This window comes from Schistocerca americana, chromosome 1 (assembly GCF_021461395.2).
Source record: "Schistocerca americana isolate TAMUIC-IGC-003095 chromosome 1, iqSchAmer2.1, whole genome shotgun sequence".
Classification (NCBI taxonomy): Eukaryota; Metazoa; Arthropoda; class Insecta; order Orthoptera; family Acrididae; genus Schistocerca; species Schistocerca americana.
This window is the reverse complement of record NC_060119.1, coordinates 105,100,499-105,124,220: the sequence shown is the minus strand read 5'-3', so window position 1 is coordinate 105,124,220 and position 23,722 is coordinate 105,100,499. Positions and strand designations below refer to the sequence as shown.

General features: G+C 39.1%; 1 protein-coding gene across 2 annotated transcripts in view; it reads left to right on the top strand.

Annotated features, from left to right (window-relative positions):
* The window catches only part of LOC124549316 (GTP-binding protein 1), a 152,985-nt gene extending 130,105 nt beyond the window's left edge, over positions 1–22,880 (top strand). For both annotated transcript variants that reach the window (XM_047125236.1, XM_047125237.1), the window contains exon 13: positions 22,458–22,880. In XM_047125236.1, coding sequence (XP_046981192.1) covers positions 22,458–22,667 — 210 coding nt within the window. In that variant the 3' untranslated portion in view covers positions 22,668–22,880. The remainder of the gene's footprint in view (positions 1–22,457) is intronic.
* Positions 22,881–23,722: the final 842 nt, after the last annotated feature.

Here is a 23,722-nt window from a genome sequence, read left to right as displayed (position 1 = left end):
TTGTTTCCCAGAATTGCCAAGATTTTTTTCTTTATTGAAGTGACTGAAACAAGGCCCACTCATACTTGTGAGAGTAACTAGGTATTTACTTTAAGGAAAAGTGGTCATGTAGGAAAAGGGTGTTAATGACCAAACAATTGATGTGTTGAGTACACGCCACTGGAGTGCTGATACCCGGTGATATTTAATGTAGACTTCATAACAGTGGCCAGTCAACAGACCACATCTGGTCAGACAATGAGAGGTGTACCTGCTAAACGTATGTTGTAAACTAGAAATACATAGTAGATCAGAGATGTGAGGATGGCATAGTTGAAGTGAGGAGTGAGTCAGAAAGGATATCGATGATGTGCCAAGCAGAGAACAAAATGTGTACAATAGTAAACAGCCATGCACCAACTAATGACAAGAACAGGAAGGACCTGTAAGTGTTAGGCATTTTGTGGGAGATGCTACAATATACACTGAAAAACATACGACACGGATAAGCAAACATATTCATAGGCAGTTATAATGCACATACTGGAATGGAGAATTGACATAAGGGAATAGCAGAGGGATACACAGCACGCTAGAGGGCAAACAAAAAATGGGGGAAGGTTAATTCAGCTGTTTCAAAGACACGAAATTAGAACTGATGGCAACATACTTCGGTGCCAAACCAAGTAAGAAAATGACATGGGCAAATCCACTTACCACCCTCATTGGGGTATTCCAGATTGACCACATATCAATAAGTAGGAAAAACAGTAAGGAGACTGCAAACACTAAGGTCAGGAACAACACAAGAATAGAATCGGATCACTATTGTACAAGTGCTGTTGGATTCCAAACAGGGATAGAGAGCCACAGATGAATGGAGCAAGCAGAAACATCAAGATAGCCAGAAATTAAGACACAGTTGAGAGAAATATGAGAGAATATTTAACAGGAAGAAATGGAAGAAATCATGGGACAATAGAGGTCAGCCTCCCGTATGACAGGAACCAAATGCGTTGTCAAATTCAGGAAGGATTGGTCAGAATTGGGAGAAACAAAATTGGAGAAGGAAGTAACACAGGGTGTGGCAAATAAAAGTGGCCCAGGCAAGTGGATATGATTGGACATGAATTTGTGACAGCATTAGTGGAAGAGGAAAAGATCTACAGTTACTTCTGCCAGGATGAAGCAGCTGCCTATACAGCTGACCAAACTGTGGAGCACATTTACACACTCTTCACACCTGACAGAGTTGGTAGCAAACAATTACTTTCTGTGGTGAGTCCTCAGTTCTAAGGTGTATCAGAACAACCCTCATACTCTTCAAGAACTGTACCAGAATATTTCGGATGAGACTGCAGCAGTTCCAGCATTCCAGCTTCAATTTGCCTTCAGCAACTTGCTGACCAGGCCCAAAAGTGTCAAGAGATGAATGGTGGTCACTTTCATCTGCTATAATCAGGTTAGTATTAAACTTCCTTTCCTCTGCTGTTTTTCTTTGCTCCCTGGAACTCTGTTCTCCAACCACTTCGTTTGCCCCACCTTGTATATCAACTAATACAGCAGAGACTGACAACAGAGAAGGATACAAGAAAGGATAGAGTGCCACCAGTGGAGAAGATAAGAGAAGAGCATTGTTAAGATTTCTGAAGAGCAGGAGAGAAGTGAGAGAATGAAGAGATTCTCAGAGGACAAGAAGAAAATGCAAATGGTGAAGAGTACTTGTGGTCTACATAGCATTTAACAAAAGAGAAGTAGAAGAAGAAACTAGATATACTATAAGAATTTTTATTTTATTTGTACAGCTAGTTAGTAATTTACTTGCATTTAACACACCACTAATTGGTATGCTGTATCTATCTGAAAGGCAGTAGATCAGTTTCGGTGTTGATAAGAAAGCTAAGGTTCTTTCCATCCTAAGCCTGTAGCATTATGTATATTTTTCTGTTTCACTTTACATGTACTGATTAATTCATCCAAACCACATACTGTATTTGTGAACATTTCTGAGACGGGATTGATAGAGCTGTTCATGCTAGTCTATCCTGTGCAGACATAACTACTGCAACCCATATGCATTCGAAGTTGCGTACTTTATTAGTCCCTTGCAATCCCATCTTTTACACAAGTTGAGCCATAAATTTCTTTTTTCCCCACTTTTATTCACAACCTCCTCATTAGATAATTGATGTACCATCTCTGACAGAATATAATATTGTTGACAAACCAATAAGTTTTTATTTCTCCTCCCTGAATTTTATTTCCGTTTCCAAATATCTTCTTGGCTTCCTTTTCTACTCAGTGTACAGGTTGAACGACATCAGGGTTAGGCTACAACACTACCTCATCCCCTTTTCAACCCCTGCTTCCCATTCATGTCCTTTGGCTCTTACAACTGAAGTCTGATTTCTGTACAAGTTGTATGAAACCTTTTGCTCTCTGTATTTTATTCCTCCTACCTTCAGAAGTGCAAGGAGTATATTTTAGTCAACATTGTTATAAGCTTGCTCAGAATCTACAAATTCTATAAATGCAGGTTTGCCTTTCATCAACCTGTCTTCTAGACTGAGACTAAGGGTCAGTATTACTTTATGTATTCCTACATTTCTTGGGAACTCAAACTAATCCTCCGTGGTGTCAGCTTCTATCGGTTTTTCCATTCTTCTGTAATAATTCATTTCAATATTTTGCAATCATGCTTATTAAAATGGTAGTTTGATAATATTCAAACCTGTCAGGACCTGCTTTCTGTGGAACAGGAATTAGTACATTCTTCTTGATGTCTGAGAGTCTTTTTCCTGTCTCGTATATGCTATGGGATTAAAAGTATCTGGACACCTAGCTGAAAATGACTTGGAAATTCGTAGCACCCTCCATCTGTAATGCTGGAATTCAGTATGGTATTGGCCCACCCTTAGCCTTGATGACAGCTTCCACACTCACAGGCATACATTCAATCAGGTGCTGGAAGGTTTCGTGGGGAATGGCAGCCCATTCTTCACAGGGTGCTGCACTGAGGAGAGGTATCGATGTCCATCGGTGAGGCCTGGTACAAAGTCGGCGTTTCAAAACATCCCAAAGGTGTTCCATAGGATTTAGATCAGGACACTGTGCTGGCCAGTCTATTACAGGAATGTTATTGTCACTTAACCACTCCGCCACAGGCTATGCATTATGAACAGGTGCCCGATCGTGTTCAAAGATGCAATTGCCATCCCCGAATTGCTCTTCAACAGTGGGAAACAAGAATGTGCGTAAAATATCAATGTAGGCCTGTGCTGTGATTGTGCCATACAAAACAACAAGGGGTGCATACCCCTTCTATGAAAAACATGACCACACCATAACACCACTGCCCCTGAATTTTACTCTTGGCAATACACATGCTGGCAGATGATGTTCACTGGGCATTCTCCATACCCACACCCTGCCATTGGATCGCCACGTTGTGAACTGTGATTTGTCACTCCATACAATTTTTTCCCACTGTTCAAACATCCTATGTTTACACTCCTTACACCAAGCGAATCGTCATTGGGCATTTACCAGTATGATATGTGGCTTATGAGCAGCCACTTGAGCATGAAATCCAAGTCCCCCCCCCCCCCCCCCCCCCCCCCGCCTCCCTCCCTGCCTAACTGTCTAGTACTTGCAGTGGATCCTGACGCAGTTTGGTATTCCTGTGTGATGGTCTGGATAGATGTCTGCCTATTACAAATTACAACCTTCTTCAACTCTCGGCGGTCTCTGTCAGGCAACAGACGAGATCGGCCTGTATGCTTTTATGCTGTACTTGTCCCTTCACGTTTGCACTTCACTATCACATTGGAAACATTGGACTTAGGGATGTTTAGGATAGGGGTGGGGAAATCTCATGTACAGACGTATGACACAAGTGACACCCAATCACGTGACCACATTCAACGTCTGTGAGCTCCACTTAGTGCTCCATTCTGCTGTCTCACAATTGCTAATGACTAATGAGGTCGCTGATATGGAATACCTGACAGGAGGTGGCAACGCAGGGCACATAATGTGAAAAACATACGTTTTTGAGATGTCTGGATACTTTTGATCACATAGTGTATGTTACATGTGGAATAGTTTTGGTATTGGTGGCTCTTCATAGGATCTCAAGAACTCTAAGGGGTTATTTCTATTTCAGGAGCCTTTCTTTACTTATGTCTTTCAGTGCTCTGCCAAATTCTTCTCGTAGATATCATTTCTCATCTCACCTTTGTCTCTTCTTCTTCTCTTTCTACAATATTACTTTTAAGTACATTTCCCTTGTACAATACTTATAAAGTGCGGGAAAAATGAAACTGGCCTGGAAGACATTTCATAAGATAGGCAACCCAACTTACGTAATCTACCTTCGGTTTGGATAATATAAGCTAGGCTGCATAAAATAGTTTCCAGGCCAGTTTTATTTCGCCCACCCAACATATATTCATTCCAGCTTTCAGCTTCCCTTCTTTGCCTAGTACTTGCTTACCATTAGAGTTCTTAACATTTATACAGCTGCTTCTCTTTTATCTAAATGTTCGTCTAATTTTCATATCGGTGGTATCTATTTTTCCCCTACTTATGCATGATTCTTCAGCCTTGCACTTGTCCTCTTGCCATTCCTGTTTAGCCATTTTACACTCTCTGCCAATCTCATTTTTTACGCATCTGTATTCACTTTTGCCTGCTTCATTTGCTGCATCTTCTCCTTTCATTAGTTACATTCTATATCTCATGTGTTATCCAAGGGTTTCTATTAGTCTTTTTTCTTAAAAAAATTATTTAAAAAATGTCAAAGCTACCCTATTTCAGTCAGTCATTGCCTAATGCTCCCTCTGAAATTCTTAACTCTTTCTATTTACCCAAGTTCCATCTCCTTAATGTCTACTGCTCTGCAGTTTATTCACTTTTAATATATAGTTCATAACTAGTAAATTGTGGTCATAGACCACATCTGCCCCTGGAAATGCCTTACAGATTAAAATCTGGCTCTGAAATTTCTGTCTTTATCATTATGTAATCAGTCTGAAACCTTCCAATGTTTCCAGGTCTCTTCCATATATACCTTACGTGGGTGTTAATCCAAGTGTCAGTGATGATTAAATCAAGCTATTTACAGATTTCTACCAGGTGTGTTTCTCCTTCACTCTTTTCCCCATTCCATGTTCTCTTACTATTTTTCGTTCTCTGATTTTTCCTACTGTTGAATTCCAGCCCTGTAACACGATTAGATTTAAACCTCCCTTAAATTTCTTTTTAACTCACTGTACATACCTCCAGTCTCTTCATCTTCCGAGCTAGTCGTCATATAAACTTGTACTACTGTGGTCAATGTTGACTTTGTGTCTGTATTGGCTGCATTAATGCGTTCACTGTGGTGTTTGTAGTTGCATACCCACATTCCCATTTTTTTTAAATCATTATTGGATCTACTCCGTCATTACCCTTATTCCATTTTGCAGTTATAACCCTGTACTCACATGAACAGAAGTCCTGTCCCTCCTGCCACTGAATTTCATTAATTCCCACTACAAATAACTTCAACCTGTCCACTTATCTTATTAAATTTTCTAACTACCTATTCTTTTAGGGGGTTCAGTGTTCCATGCTCTAACCTATAGAATAGCACTTTTATTTTTCGTCATAACAGCATCCTCCTGAGTGGTCCCTGCAAAATCCAAAATGGGGGACTATTTTACCTCCAGAATATTTTATCCAAGAAGATTCCATTGTCATTTGACCATACAGGAGAACTACCTGCCCTCGGGGAAAAATAATGGCTGTAGTTTCCCCTTGCTTACAGCACTTTGCAGTATCAGCATGGCAAGGAGAGCCTTTTCAGCTACTGAAAAGGCTGCTGCCCCTTTTCAAGTACCAAATGTTTTGTCTTGCCTCTCTGCTGTAGTTGCACATGTGGTACAGTTATCTGTATCACTGAGGCACGCAAGTCACACCACCTTGCAAGTTAAATGGGCTCAATAATATTATGTTAGAAGTACATATTATAGGTGAATTCTTTATCAGTGTAGTAACTATTTCTTAAATCAGTAATGTGGCTGAAGATTTACTACACTGACATTCTGTTCTAATGACAGCATGGGATTCTTTGAAATGCAAGAACTCTGGTGGTTGTTGATTAGCTACATTTTACCACTTGCAATAGACATTGCTATTATAAAGGTAGTTTGGAGTAAATCTTAATAGATTTATGTTCTGCAACCCTGAATTTCCAGTTTTCTTTTTTTCACTTCTCTTTCTCTCTTTCCATCTCCACACCTCTGGTGTCATGTGTAATTCCTGTGCCTGATTCTCAGTTTTGTTTTTCCTTCCACAACATCTGGCTGAGCTATCTTCTTTAAAATATATATTTTGTAACATAATTTCCTTACTACTCTTAAAGTCTTCTTTTAAAACTTTAACTGAAAGATGATGACAATATTTGTTGTCTGTCTTTTTTTTTAAAATTGTGACGGTGAAAGTATATATTGTGTCTAAAACATACTGAACAGAAATGAAGATTATTAAGCTTTCATATTAACATATTCTTGAGTTAATATTAAATGTAATGATATGCTACATTCAAATTGTAATTTTTCCAGTTAAATTTTTCTCCTTTTGACAGCCTCTTTTCTGTTATTACTTGCAGTGAATGTTGTCCATTGTTTAATGTAAATTGTCATTGATGACGTAGTGCAGCAACGAGACTTAAAACTGAATGGTGGGGAGAAAGGGAGGGGTTGTGTTCCCATTTAATGGATAATATGAAGAGCATGGTGTAACAGTTAATATAATATACTACTTTTTTGTGCATGTGAATTTGTGTTTGTAGTGTGTTAAGACCCAGCTAACAGTATATCTGAAAGCACAATTGTTTTTGTTGTCAGGCTGCAGGTACCATTGTGAGCTTTAAGTGAAATGTCAATTTTCTTTTTCCCCATCTTGTTTCACTTCCTCACAGAAATAAATATGTAGAAATATTTGAGTGGTCTTAAGTGCAATACCTTCTATTTCAGATATGAATAAGGCGTGCTATCATCATCCCATAGTGGGGCACGTAAGTTGATGGCAAACAATACACAATAATTGATGTACTTTTGTTGCATACAGAAATTATGTTTCTCGGTGGAGTCTTTCCGTTCACTGAATTTTTCTTTTGTAGTATGTGTGTGTAATTCAGCGTATCTGTGATGGATAGTTATTTCTCTCTGTTAGTATAAAGCAGGAAAGTATATGCATGGGTGTGTTTTTGTACTAGATGTTTCCAGCCAAGGACAGTCATTTGCGTCACATCCTAATGTGTACTGTACTCACCAGCCACCATGTTTCCCAGTGTTGGAAAACGTGCAGCAGTCAGTTTTTCAAAAGAATGTAATTGTAAAAATTGTGAGAGAACAGACAGCCACTCACCATACAGATTATGTGTGGCGCAGTTCACAGGCAAGGAAAAAATGTAACATCAATGTTAGCTTAGTTTTGTTAAAAAAGTGTACTTTGTGAAGAAACACGCACAGCCTCCCTTAGTTGTGCTGCAGGCCTGCCAGTTGAATACCAGTTACATTTCAGATGGGTGTGGAGAATACTGATGAAGCAAGGGGTAGAGAGACCAAGGCATAGTAGTTGGGAGGGAGTAACATGTGTACCTACTGTGCAAGCCATTGTACACACCAATATTAGCACTTTCCCGTCCTATTACATTCATGTACTAAGCAAGAGAACACAACTGTCTGTCTGCCTCTGTATGTGCTCTGATCTCCTTATCCTATTCTCATGACTTCTGTGTGATGTATGTGATGGTATCAGCAGAATAGTCCCACAGGATTCCATGAATATTGGTTCACTAAATTTACCCCATGTCTTTTTTCAGAGATGCCAGTTTATTTTTCCCATATATCTCTGTTACACTTTCATATGGGCTATACAAATTTGTTAAGTTTGTAACAGTGCATCCCTGAAATTGTGTAGTGTCTGGTGTCAGAGTTCCATGATAAGGACTCCAAACAGTGGAACAGTATCCTAGTATTTATCACGCTACAATTCTGTATGCTGTTTCATTACAGGTGCGCTATACTTTCCCAGATCCCTTCCAACAAATCTAAGTTTTCCACTTGCCATCCCTAATACTAATTTTATACGTTCATCCCATTTCATATAATTTTTGGTTTTGTTACCCATAAATATTTATATGATGTGACATGCTCAAAATGCACACCATTAATCTTGTCAGTGGATAAAATAGAGTTCTTTCTCTTTGTTATAAGCACCGTTTTGCATTTATCTACATTTAATCAGAGCTGCCATTCATTCCACCAAGTGGAAAGTGGCCAAGTGTTTCTGCGTTTCCTTATCCATGTAGCAACAGCACTGTCAATAAACAACCTATTTATATATCCTGAGAACATTATGTGTTCTATTATCTTTCCTTGGGGCACACCCTTCGTTACTTTAATTTCTGTTGCACAATAACCAGCACTGTAACCCTGGGAAATCTGGGGAAAATGCAGGAATTTTTTCATTGGAGAAACATCCAGGAAAAACCCAGACACTTCTTAGAATTCTGGGAATTTACAATTGCTTTAGTTTTCAGTTCAATTTTAGTAATTTTGATTGGTTAGAACTGATAATCTAGCAAAGAATTTTACTTTAGCCTGTCACTGCAGAATAATACTGCAGCAATAAAACATGAATGAGAGAATAACACCAAAATAAAACTTTAGTTACAAAGAAAATGTGCCATTTACAGTGACAAAACACAGTGCACACACAGCCATCTGCTGACAGCAAAACGTGTCAGAGTATTTACATGTAACAACAGACTGCTCTTGATGAACATGATGTTACAACGGTTTACATCTAACAAAACCAAACAAACACTGTCCGAACAGGCCTTGAAGGTACAACAGTACTGACCAGCTGCCGTGTCATCCTCAGCCTTGAGGCATCACCAGATGTGGAGACAGAGGGACATGTGGTCAGCAGACATCTCTCGTGACCATTGCCAGTTTTCTTGACTGGTGCTGCTAGTTCTCAATCAAGTAGCTGCTCAATTGGCCTCACGAAGGCTGAGTGCGCCCTGCTTGCCACAACAGCACTTGCCAGACCTGGATGGTGACCCACCCAAGTGCTAGCCAAGCCCGACAGCGCCTAACTTTGGTGATCTGACGGGAACTGGTGTTACCAGTGTGGCAAGGCTGTTGGTTTACATTTCTAACAGGTCTCAGGAAAATACTGTGAATTGTGCTTTGAGAAGCGTTACTTTCAAAGCAAATTTCCCTGTGGGTAAGATAAATTATGTTCCACATGAGAATGTATGATGAATTTCTGAAATCAGGGAGCATTTGACTCTCATTCAGAACTTAACACTTTGAGGACCAGCTACTCAGCAAAATTTTGGGCCCAGAAGTCCACCCATTTATGCCATTATTTAAAATTTCACTTGCACATTTGTGTTTGATATATCTTAAAGGGTAGTACACAGTAAAATAGACCAACATTTGTGAAAGCTTAGCGTTTCTGGTGGCTGTACTGTATGTATATTAATTTACACCATTAACTTGTGTGTTCGCACCACTTATCACTGATGTTACTATTCATTGACTACATCATGTGTCTTATCCTCCGAGTATCTGCTGCCATTGGCTGCTGAGATCACATGATGTGAGCTATGTTTGGTTGACAAAAGTGTATCATAATCTCGTTTTCAGTGCTTCGGAAGCTGCCATGCTGTATTTGGTGTAATTCATATTTATGCTTTCATAATATGAAAATTTACAGTGCACATCAAAGAGATGTCCAAAACATGTTTTTTGCTGGGTTTCTTTTCCTAAAGTGCAGGAAAGTTCTATGTTGGTGTATAAAACCTGTACCATACAAAAGATTGATAAGTTTTATGGCTCCTAGGGAAAGTATATTGTCGCTTAACATGGGGGCAAAAGTGTATTTTCACCCAGGAAAATGTGTGTTTTTACCCAGGAAAATGTGTATTTTTAACTGGAAAATTCAGAAAAAATCCGGGATTTTTTTCCCCTTGTTCGCACATACGCCCTGATAATATACTAGGTTCTGTTAGTAAGTTATTTGTGGTGCAAGTCATATATCTATGAAGATACTCTGTATAATGGTATCTTGGTCAGCAATTGACCGCATGGTATCATGCCGAACAGCCTATCTGTTCACCTGAATCTACTGTTTGCAAGCTCTGGTGTATGTATAAAGCAGGCTGTGTTCCACATGAGTAGTTTCTCATGAATGTCAGCTGATCCTTTAAGAAGAGTTTCTTCAGATGAATGTAAGTGATACTGGTCTGCAACTCTGTGCATCAATTGTTTCATCCTTTCTGTAAACAGTTGTGGCATATACTCTTTTCCAGTCATGTTGCTGTTTGCTGTGCAAGAGATTTTTGATGAATTTGAAGAAGAAAAGAGACTTAATCTGCTGTGGATTCCATGTAATATCTAGGTGGAATTTAGTGTGGGCCTCGTGCTTTGAAGAGTCTTAATTTTTTCCAGTACTAGGATGCTTCTATCAATATCTGTCATTTGGGAGTCTGTCTGCTATTCAAACATTACTGCACAAATAATCAGAGAAGTAAGATAGAAATTACTCCCACAGGCACTTTCCTTATTAAGCTGATCTGTTGCAGACTTGAACAACTAAACTACATCTTCCAGAAGACGTTTCACTCGCTTTCTTTATATCCTGAAATGAGAAATATCATTAACAAAATATTTATTGTCCTTCCCACAGCAGTACTCCATCACTCGAGTAACATCCCTGTAAATCCTCGTGACCATTTTCATTCTCCTACCCCTGTTCCTGTCGTCCCCCATTCCTACCTCAACATTAAATAAATTCTTGACACTGAAACTTGTTGTTTCACATTTTTCTTCTTGTGCTATTCTTATCAGCCTCATTCTCTCTGTCTGTGTCTCTTCAACTGTTTACTGACAAGGAAAGGCTCCCATTGGTGGGATCTACCGTGTGAAATCATGTATACGGTGATGTAGATTAAGGTCCAAAGTTTCACACCGTGCAGCCATTCACCATGGTGGGCCCTCATTTGCAAGTCACTGACAAAAAGAAGGAAATCGGAATTTCGTGTGATGCTCTTCAGCTATAAAAAAGACACGTTTAACAGACTGGTTGCGCAGTGTCATGGTTAAGTTACAGACCTCATGTGCAAAAGGTTGTGGGTTCAGATCTTGTCAGCTTATTTGAAATTTGGATTAAATGAATTTTTTTATTCCTAGTCCTTTGTCACATAATTTTAATCAACACAGTAACTTTTTCATATGGCTGTCATTTTTTCTTCTTGTCATTCTTTTTCCACTTGGAAGCTTTGTGCGTGGGATTTTCATTATTTTTATGTATTAACTTTGATTTGATTTCTTCCATTTTATTATAATAAATTTTTTCCATATTATTGCATTAATTAATGATATTTCTCATTTTATTATTATTATTATTATTCACGTTTGGGCCCTACTGGACCATGCGAAGTACAATCACGGGGCATTCAGTTATTTTCTTTTAGACTTTCTCTCTGCCCAAATTGTTTTCATTCTCTCGGAATGAGCTCTTTTCCTTTCATCAGACCATGTGGTTCCAGTTTTCTTTGGTTTTTCAGCTTGACCAACTACCCAGTCATGAATTTTTTGCCTAAATAACTTTCTGTCTTGAATTTCATCTTGTTTTATATCTGCCTCTTTCATGTCCTCTTTTATAGCAGCAATCCATTTTATTGTCTCAAATTTAGCTTTACTTCGATTTTCGTAGAATTCCACTACTTGTTTAGTTAGTCTGGTAGCATCCATTCTTTTAATATGCCCATAAAATTTTAATCTGTGTTTTTTCATATCCGAATATATGCTGGTGTATTGTTGAATTTCACTATTTGCTCTTAGCCTGTATGTTCCTTCTTCAGTATATTTTGGACCTAGAATTTTTCTGATTACTTTTCTTTCTCTTTTTTGGATTTCTTGAATGTCCTTTTTTCTGTTTAAAATTAGCGTTTCAGCCCCATAAAGGCACTCTGGTTTTATGACCGTGTTGTAATGTCTCAATTTAGAGTACCTCGAGAGACATTTTTTGTTGTAGATGTCTTTTGTAAGTCTAAAAGCTGTCTCCATCTTTTGACAACGAATTTCATTTCCAATTTTTTCTAGACCAGTCTCTGAGATTGTTTCACCTAAATATTTGAATTGCGAAACTCTTTTGATTTTTCCATACTTAGTTTCCAAAAGTTTGGGTGCCAGTTTGTTGCTAGTCATATACTGTGTTTTTTCAAATGAGATTTGGAGACCTACTCTTTCTGCTGTTTCTTTAAGAATTTCTATTTGTTTCTGAGCAATTTGGATGTCCTGCGTTAGAATAACCAAGTCGTCTGCAAAGGCCAAACAGTCTATTCGAATATTTGTTCGTCCTAATTTCACTGGTTGGTCAATTTTGAACTCCAATTTTCGTTCGCGCCACTCTTGTATTACTTTTTCTAGAACGCAGTTAAATAGCAACGGAGAGAGTCCATCACCTTGCCTCACGCCTGTTTTTATTTCAAAGGATTCTGAAATTTCTCCTCTGAACTTTACTTTTGATTTTGTACCAGTTAAGCGTGTCTCTGATAATTGCTGTGGTTTTAGGATCCAGGCCTTGTTCTTTCACAATTTGGAAAAGAGATTCACGATCCACTGAGTCATAAGCCTTTCTAAGATCTACAAAGGTACAAACTAGTTTTTTATTGTAAATTTTTTGATGTCTGAGAATTAGTTTGAGGACTAAAATCTGTTCTGGGCAAGATCTATTTGGCCTGAAACCTGCTTGATATTCGCCAATTTTCCATTCAAGTTGTTGTTGTGCTCGGTTCAGAAGGCATTGAGAGAGGATTTTGTATGTGACTGGAAGAAGAGAAATTCCTCTGTAATTATTAACATCAGTTTTGTCTCCCTTCTTATGAAGTGGGTGAATCAAGGCGGTTTTCCATTCATCAGGAATTTTTTCAGTTTGCCAAATGTTTTGCATGATTGAAGTAATTTCTTTAACGGTTTTTGGACCAGCTGCCTTTAAAAGTTCGGCAACAATTCCATCTTCACCAGATGCTTTGTTGTTTTTCAACCTATGAATTTCTTTAATGATTTCCTCTTCATTTGGTGCAAGTGAAACTGGATTGCATTGTTGGGGAATTTTTGGTGGAAATCTTTCTGTGGGCTCGGGGCAATTTAGAAGATTCTTAAAATATTTAGAAAGTTCTTTGCAATTTTCTTGGTTGTTAAGAGCCAACTGTCCATTTTCCTTCTTGAAGCAAAGATTCTGGGGTTGGTACCCCTTTATTTTGGTTTTAAAAGTTTTATAAAAATTTCTGGTATTGTATTTCTGAAAATCTTCTTCAATTTCTAAGAGTTGACTATTCTCATATTGTCTTTTTGTTTGTCTAATTAGTTTTGAAGTGTCTTTTCTAGTTGTCAGGAATGTATCATATGTGTCTTCTGTCTTGTTGCTATTCCATGCTTTAAATGTCTCTTGTCTGGCTTTGATTGCATGATCACAGTTTTCATTCCACCAAGCATGTTTCTTGTGTTTTCGTAAAGGAATTTGATCTTGAGCTGTTTTGATAATCTTGTGTTTGAGTTGTTCCCAATTTTGTGCACTTGTTTTGTCAAATTCGTCTGCTAATAATGATGGTTGGATTTTACTGGTGTCAAATTTGGGGATTAATGGTGTCCTTTTGTTGAAATTTTGGGGTTTTAGCTTTAGTTTCACACGGGTTAAGTAATGGTCTGAGTAAATATTGGCGCATTTACGAACTTGAACATTTAAAATTTCTTTGTGACATGGATACGAGATTGCAATATGGTCAATTTGGAATTCACCTATGTCCTTGTTAGGTGATCGCCATGTCTTTTGTTTTGAAGGTTTTTTCTTAAAATGACTTGACATAATTTTGAGATTGAAATTTCTGCAAAATTCTACCAGCCTCTTTCCATTTTGATTGGTCCATTTATGTGCAGGGAATTCACCGACCGTTTTTCTAAATTTTCTCTCTTTCCCTAACTGTGCATTAAAAACACCCATTAAAATCTTTACATAATTTTGAGGAATTTTGGAGACTGTATTCTCTAACACTTCCCATGACTTATTTACTTTTTCTGGATTTGTTTTATTCTCCTGGTTGATAGGCATGTGTGCGTTAATTAAACAGTACATTTTATTTGCACATTTCATGGAAATTGTCATTAGTCTGTTGTTTACTGGATTTACTTCGATTACGGAGCCAAGAATGTCTTGCGAAATTGCGAATGCAACACCCAGATGCGGAGTGTTTTTAAGAATTCTTTTGTCTGTTTTACTTTTAAACAATCGGTAGTTTCCAAAATCCATGGTATTCTCATCAGGCAACCTTGTTTCTTGCAGGGCTAAAATTTTGATATTTTGTTCTTTTAGTGTGTCTCCTAATTTATAGAGTTTTCCTGGTGTCAAGAGAGAGTTAATATTGATAGTTCCAAAAAATGTTTCGACCTTGGGCATGAGTCGGTCAAAAGACTTCGATTTCCTCTGGTTTGGGATATAGCGTTTCAGCCTAGTCTCCCCAGAATCCGATAGACTAGTTGCGCCACTGATGGCGGAGGATTTGTTACCACCTGGGGTAATTTTGTAATTACTAAAACGCTCCATAATAGTACTTAGAATCAAAGGGTTGAGCTCAGAAAAGCTCAGTGGTTAAGACTGGAGTGGTTAGTTCCAGAATTTGTATTACGGCCGCACCTCTGGTGAACAGACGCCGACCACAGTGCCGCTTGTTACAAGTCAGACGCAAGGTGGATTTATTGTATTATGTGCCTCTTCCGCTAGTTCCACCGTACCGAGATTCGTTCTCTCCGCCTTCACTACCGTTGAGGTCTTCGCTGTAACCCTAGCAAAGGGGCCCTGACAGAGTACTATCACCCGGGCCAGGTGAACTCTGGTTTTTTAAACGAGGTTGTTACTCCTCCCCCTCCTCCTTCCTCATCACTTGCATAATGAGGCCCCGGGCTTGGGACCGGTACATTTTGTTTTGTTTAATTTTATTTATAATCTCTACTTCCATTTAAATCTTCATCTGCATTATTTTGTCCGTGGTGAAATAAGAATTAATGTTTTTAATGTTTTTATGACATGAGCCATCCAAAAAAAAAAAAAATGTACATCTTGCAATGATACATACATTTTTGACACAGTTCTGCAGTCAGTGCAAATAGGCCTTTTGTTTTACAACTGATAGATCAGCAGTTTCAAATGTTTAAATATTACAACTACATCTACATCCCTACTCCGCAAGCCACCTGAAGGTGTGTGGCAGAGGGTACTTTGGTACCTCTGTTGGTCCTCCCTTCTATTCCAGTCTTCTTTGAAGACTGCTAGATAAATAAAAATAATTAAATTCATATGCACGAAGATCCCAAGTGGGAAAAGAATGATAGGAAGTAAAAATGAGACCAACTGTTAAAGCTAATATATTGACTAAAATGATGTGATAAAGCAGTGGAAGTAAACAAATTATGTTTAATCCAGTTCACTGAATAAAATCATCATCATCATTTAAGACTGATTATGCCTTTCATCATTCAGTCTGGAGCATAGCCCCCTTATAAAATTCCTCCATGATCCCTTATTCAGTGCTAACATTGGTGCCTCTTTTGATGTTAAACCTATTACTTCAAAATCATTCTTAACCGAATCAAGGTACCTTCTCCTTGGTCTGCCCCAACTCCTCCTACCCTCTACTGCTGAACCCATGAGTCTCTTGGGTAACCTTGCTTCTCCCATGCGTGTAACATGACCCCACCATCTAAGCCTGTTCGCCCTGACTGCTACATCTATAGAGTTCATTCCCAGTTTTTCTTTGATTTCCTCATTGTGGACACCCTCCTGCCATTGTTCCCATCTACTAGTACCTGCAATCATCCTAGCTACTTTCATATCCGTAACCTCAACCTTGATGATAAGGTAACCTGAATCCACCCAGCTTTTGCTCCAATACAACTAAGTTGGTCGAAAGATTGAACGGTGCACAGATAACTTAGTCTTGGTACTGACTTCCTTCTTGCAGAAGAGAGTAGATCGTAGCTGAGCGCTCACTGCATTAGCTTTGCTACACCTCGCTTTCGGTTCTTTCACTATGTTGCCATCCTGTGAGAATATGCATCCTAAGTACTTGAAACCGTCCACCTGTTCTAACTTTGTTCCTCCTATTTGGCACTCAATCTGTTTCTATTTCTTTCCCACTGACATTACTTTCGTTTGGAGATGCTAATCTTCACACCATGGTCCTTACATTTCTGATCTAGCTCTGAAATATTACTTTGCAAACTTTCAATCGAATCTGCCATCACAACTAAGTCATCCGCATATGTAAGACTGCTTATTTTGTGTTCACATATCTTAATCTCACCCAGCCAGTCTATTGTTTTCAACTATGATCCATAAATAATATGAACAACAGTGGAGACAGGTTGCAGCCTTGTCTTACCCCTGAAACTACTCTGAACCATGAACTCAATTTACCGTCAACTCTAACTGCTGCCTGACTATCCATGTAAAGCCCTTTAATTGCTTGCAAAAGTTTGCCTGCTATTCCATAATCTCGTTGAACAGACAATAACTTCCTCCTAGGAACCCGGTCATATGCCTTTTCTAGATCTATAAAGCATAGATACAATTCCCTGTTCCACTCATAACACTTCTCCATTATTTGCCGTAAGCTAAAGATCTGGTCCTGACAACCTCTAAGAGGCCTAAACCCACACTGATTTTCATCCAATTGGTCCTCAACTAATACTCGCACTTTCCTTTCAACAATACCTGCGAAGATTTTACCCACAACGCTGATTAAAGAGATACCTCTGTAGTTGTTACAATCTTTTCTTTTTCCATGTTTAAAGATTGGTGTGATTACTGCTTTTGTCCAGTCTGATAGAACCTGTCCCGATTCCTAGGCCATTTCAATTATCCTGTGTAGCCATTTAAGACCTGACATTCCACTGTATTTGATGAGTTCCGCCTTAATTTCATCCACCCCAGCTGCTTTATTGCACTGCAATCTATTGACCATTTTCTCCACTTCCTCAAATGTGATGCTATTTCTATCATCATTCCTATCCCATTCTACCTCGAAATCTGAAACATTACTGAACGTATTTTCACCTACATTGAGCAACTCTTCAAAATATTCCCTCCATCTGCCCAAGGCATCCACAGGATTAACCAGCAGTTTTCCTGACCTGTCCAAAATACTTGTCATTTCCTTCTTACCTCCCTTTTGAAGACTGCTAATTACACTCCAGAATGGTTTTCCAGCAGCTTGACCCATAGTCTCCAACCTGTTTCCAAAGTCTTCCCAAGATTTCTTCTTGGATGCTGCAATTATCTGTTTGGCTTTGTTTCTTTCTTCAACATAATTTTCTCTGTCTACCTGATTTCTAGTATGTAGCCATTTTTGATACGCCTTCTTTTTCCTTTTACAGGCTGCCTTGACTGTGTCATTCCACCAAGCTGTTTGCTTCATCCTGCTTTTACACACTACTGTTCCAAGACATTCTTTAGCCACCTCTAGTACTGTGTCCCTGTACCTTGTCCATTCCTTTTCCAATGACTGTAATTGATTACATTCAACTAACTGGTACCTTTCTGAGATCGCTGTTATGTACTTGTGCCTGATTTCCTTATCCTGAAGTTTCTCCACTCTTATCCTCCTACATATGGACCTGACCACCTGCACTTTCGGCCTCACAATCCCAATTTCACTGCAGATTAAATAATGATCAGTGTCATCAAAGAACCCCCTGAATACACGTGTGTTCCTCACAGCCTTCCGGAATTCCTGATCTGTTATTATATAGTCAATGACAGATCTGGTTCCCCTGCCTTCCCAAGTATACCGGTGAATGTTCTTATGTTTAAAAAAGGAGTTTGTGGTTACTAAGCCCATACTGGTACAGAAATCCAAGAGTTGTTTCCCGTTCCTGTTGGCCTCCATATCCTCTCCAAATTTACCCATAACCTTTTCATACCCTTCTGTTCGATTTCCAATCCTGGCGTTAAAATCACCCATGAGCAGAACACTGTCCTTGTCCTTTACTCTAACAACTACATCACTGAGTGCCTCATAAAAACTATCCATCTTATCTTGATCTGTCCCTTCACAATGCGAATATACTGTCACAATCCTAATTTTCTTGCTAGACACTTTCAAATCTATCCACATCAGTCGTTCGTTTACATACCTTATTGCAACTACGCTGGGTTCCATTTCTTTCCTGATGTAAAGCCCTACACCCCATTGTGCTATTCCTGCTTTGACTCCTGACAGGTAGACCTTGTATTCTCCCACTTCCTCTTCTTTCTCATCGCTTACCCGAATGTCACTAACAGCTAAAACGTCCAGCCCCATCTTACTTGCAGCCTCTGCCAGCTCTACCTTCTTCCCAGAGTAGCCCCCATTTATATTAATAGCTCCCCATCTCATTACCATTTGTTTGCCAAGTCGTATCTTAGGAGTCCCTGGTTTGTCAGTTAGAGGTGGGACTCCGTCACCTCCAGAGGTACGAGGCATTTTGCTCTGATTGTTTTGCCGCTCTCGCCTCGTCCCCGCCTATGCCACAACGCTCCGGTGGCAACGGAGGAGCCTTCTCCTTCCTTCCAGAGCCAACTCCTTACTTGGAGCTTGTGTACTTGGTCACCGCCACTGAATAAAAATGATAATCAAATTCATTTCGATAAAGATTTTAAAATAAAAGTTTCAAAGCACCTGATGATATTCAAACCCACCACCTTTTGCACATGAGGCCTCTACCTTAATTATTATACAGGGCAACCAGACTGTTAAACATCCGTTTTTTAAAACTCAAGAGCAGAATACAAAATTCTGAAACTTTGTATCATCAATTACTCGCAAACAAGAGCCCTAGGGATGAATGATAGCAGGGTGTAATATCTGGGACTTAAACTTCGTCACCGTATAGATGCTTTCAAAAAGTCAATCCCACCACTGGGGACCTCTCCTTGTAAGTGGTATTCTTCTCTCTCAAACTTACTTTTTGTAAACACGTCTATTAGTGTCGAAAGTGTTAATGTACAGAGCCACAACTTTTTTGAGCACCTGTTTGCTGCAAAAGTTTTTCCTGTATGGTGAGTAGTTGCGGGCTGTAACCCCATATTCTGTTTTTGATTCAGAAGTGTTCAGCCTTGTTTAAATATGATGCACAGATACCGTAGTTACTTCATAACCCTTATGGTAAGTTGGGATAATTCAGCGTAATAATAAATGACATATGAAGCACATCGTAGCGCAAGTGTATACACTGTTTATAAAGAATGAATTGGTGTTACTCATTATTCTGGAAGAATAGTTTTGTGGGACATTCACTGCCTTTCTTTATCTTAACTCATTGGAACAGAATTGCATGTCTTCTATCCACAATTTTTATGGCTTTCTTCTGATATATATGAAATGTTTATTTTTATTTTCTTGTAAGCATTTATTTTATGTATTGTATTGTATTGCACTTCACATTATTAGCCAATATGCCGAATGTGTGTTTACTGCACGCTGTGGTGTCCTCTGCATGATATGCAAGCTCACCAGACAAAAGGTTACTCACGTCTCTCCTAAAAGTGCAAGTCAGTTCCCTAAGCGCAGATAATAGGTGTGCTTCCCTGTGACATGGAATGTACTGAGTAGGAGACATTGATGTCCACTTTCCTGGCACATCAGTCCATATATTTTGACTAAAATTCATGAATAGTCTCCCACAGCTTTGGCACATTGCTCTGGGCAATGTAAAATATTTTCAGTAGAGTTCAAATGTGGAAACTTTGCATGGCACTCCGGATGTGGTCTTGCTACTGACAGGGGAACCTCCCCATCGCACCCCCCTCAGATTTAGTTATAAGTTGGCACAGTGGATAGGCCTTGAAAAACTGAACACACATCAATCGAGAAAACAGGAAGAAGTTGTGTGGAACTATGAAAAAATAAGCAAAATATACAAAAAGAGTAGCCATGTGCAATATAGGCAATATTAAGGAGAGCGTAGGCACAGTAGCGCAGTGGTCTCATGGTTAGCGTGAGCAGCTTCGGAACGAGAGGTCCTCGGTTCAAGTTTTCCCTCGAGTGAAAAATTTTATTTCTTTATTTTCTCAAAGTTATGATCTGTCGTTCGTTCATTGATGTCACTGTTCACTGTAATAAGTTTAGTGTCTGTGTTTTGCGACCGCACGGCAAAACCGCGCGATTAGTAGACGAAAGGACGTGCCTCTCCAATGGGAACCGAAAACATTTGATCGCAAGGTCGTAGGTCAACCGATTCCTCCACAGAAAAACACGTCTGATGTATTGTATACGACACTGATGACGGCATGTGTGTCACATGACAGGAATTTGTTGTCGAGCCACCTAACTTGTGCACTTGGCGAATGGGTAAAAAGATTCTTCTACCTTGCCCGATTTAGGTTTTCTTGTGGATGTGATAATCACTCCCAAAACACTGATGAAAACATAATAGTTTGTCACATAAACTGAAAATAAAAAATTAAACTTTTCACTCGAGGGAAGACTTGAACCAAGGACCTCTCGTTCCGCAGCTACTCACACTAACCACGGGACCACGACGCTCCTGTGTTTGTCTTATCCTTGATGTTGCTTATCTTGCACATGGACTACTCAGTTTATATATTTTGCTCATTTTTTGATAGTTCCACACAACTTCTTCCTGTTTTCTCGATTGATGTGTGTACAGGTTTTCAAGGCCCATCCACTGTGCCAACTTATAACTAAATCTGAGGGGGGTGCGATGGGGAGGTTCCCTTGTGAGCACCCTTCACCATAAAGTCACAATTTTATCCTGGTGGAAGATAGACCCAGAAATGTTAGAATCTCAGACAGCATTCACCAGCAACTCAGTGTGGCATTTTTGACTCACGGCATCTTGACCAAAGAGCTCATTTCTGCGTAACTAAAACGTGTAGAATATCATAAAATGTCCATAGGTTTGCACCACTAGTCGGATGCAATTCCTCCAGAAGGCTTATCATGTGGTAAATGTGGTGTCACACATAATTTGTGTGTGAACAGAAATATGACTGATCTCTTCGGATAACAAGTATTCAGCCTCCTACACCCAATTGTTGTTGTACTTTAGGTCAGGTTGATATTGCAACTTTGTGGGCAAGTTAGAGCAAGAGTCTCTTACTTGTAATTTCACTCCAAATATCCATCTTACATAATATGAGCTTGTCTGTTAATTTGGAAACCGATAAACAAATCCTGTTGTTAATGTCCTCCACAATTCCTGCTTGCAGTAAAGGACACTTTTAGACACAAACTGTAAATCACTGGTGATCCCTTCTTCTTTGTGTGTGTGTGTGTGTGTGTATGTGTGTGTGTGTGTGTGTGTGTGTGTGTGTGTGTGTGTGCGTGCGCGCGCGCGCGCGCTTGTTTGTTTGCCACTTTGGTGAACTGAGAGGACAGTTGATTGTAATGTACCCATGAAATCCTCCATTTTCTTCATTAACTAACTTTCGGTATGCCCAATATCAGTTGTTCCCTTTTGCCTCTGTTCCATCAGTATTGCATCCCACTTTACAGTGCCATTAGCTTTGACTTGCCAGGTAACTATTATTTTCTCTGGGAACTTATTTAGAGTCAAATAAAAAAAAAAAAAGCACACTGTTACATTGGTATTGCATTCCATGTTAAAGAGCAAAGTTGCTATTAGCTTTACATGCTTTGTGACTAATATTTTGTCTGGGAGCTTATTTAGATTCAAACAAAGAAGTACACAGACCGTGTTGGAATGTTGCAGATATGTAGTTATGACATACTTCATCAGCTTCTGACCCCTCTTAACACATTCCAGTTGTGGCCTGTAGGGTATATGGGTGGTGTAAGCCGACTTGATTGCTCGGTTTCATTGGGCGACAGTTTGATAGTTGCTGTCCTTTTTATAATTCAGGAAACATTGATTCTTTCAAAATATCATTAATCTGAAGATAAGTGTAATGTACAGATATCAAGTTAAAAGGTCCCTAAACTTACTTCAGTAAATAGTTTATGGTGTTCTCCTTTATGTACCAGGAAACAGTACTCAGAATTGTGTTAAACGTCTGCCAGTGCAGAGTCACCGGAAGATGCTAAACAGAATTCTCCAGTGCCTATTTTAAACATGATCCTCATATATCCGCATCTCACAGTTCAGCAAATGCTGTGGAAATATATGACAACAACCATAGCAAAGGAACCATTTCCAGAGTATCATTTACATGTTATGTTTTTTAAACACATCAAGCACATTGTTTATAGTCTTTAAATTGTATGTTTCTCTCAAGTGATGTAAATATGTGATCTGCGTATCAGATTTTAACGACTGTAACACGCCAATATCAAAATGTGAACACTGACGATAGTACTGCTTATTGTTGTGTTCATGAGGTATTCTGTTTCCTTGCAGGTTTCACCAGTCCACAGAGCGGATGCCGACTCGCCATTTGAAGTGTCTGCTGATAAGAGAGAGAATATGGCACAGCGAAGTGGCAGGAAGAGTAGGGGGAGGAGGGGTGGCCGAGGGAGATCGGGGGGAGGAGGAACGGGAACAGGAACAACACCAAAACCTCTTGCAGAGCAGAATCCTGTGATTGCTGGTCGGAGTGCAAAAACATAGATAGCCTTTGGTGCCAGTGAAGATATTTATTATCTCAAAAAGTTTTTGATGATGTCTTCAGGTGAATATGAACTGTCAAGAAGTACAACTTCTTAATTTGTCCTTTTCTGATGAGATTTCAGTATTTGAATATGCGATCTAGTGTTTGCTTTCAGGTTGAAAAAGGATGTCATACACCTTTTTGTAATGACAAAAATACATTAATTGGTTGTATTTTAACATCCTCATTGATACAATCCCACATACAGGGTGCGCAAGAGTCACTGGACACTGGGTACAAATTTAAACAAAATATTCAATTTATGTCTTATTACAAATACAAATAATACTAAACAATTATTTTTTATGTTCGAATTGTTTTCCGTCTTCATTAATACATATTTGTAGTCTTTTTGGAACACCATTACATGCTCTATTGCATAGTGTGGTCTCACTACCCAAATCATGAAATGTGTTGTGTATGTAGCTGTTAGTTCAGCAATGGTCGAAGGCTTTTGAGAATAAACAGAGTTTTTGTGACACCCCATAGGAAAAAATCCATGGAAATGATAGCTGGTGAACATAGAGGAATGTCAATATCTCCCCTTTGACCAATCGCTTTTCTTCAGAAATTTTCATATAAGTAATCACATACTGCAATGGCATAATGTGGGGGGGAAACACTGTGGTGAAAGAAAATTTCTTGAAAGTTTTCAGCACACATCATTAGTTCTGGTACCATGTAATTCCGAAGCAAATTCAAGTAATTATTTGCTGTTGCTGTTCCTCGAGAAAGATATGGTTCAAGTGCACCAGATGACGATATTGCCCCCCCCCCCCCACCTCCCTATCCCCCCCACCCCTCCCTGTCCCCACCCCAAACACTCACACCAGATTGATTTAGTAGTTGGTGTAACAAAAGATTTTGATTGTCAGTATACCAATGGTGGTCAGTCATTAAGAACTGCAGTAGTGCCATTTTTATAAAATGTTTTTAAAGCAAAAATTCTTTCTTCTTTCATTAACATTGTGACACTTTGGAAAACTACAGCTGTAAACACATCTCATGGATCATG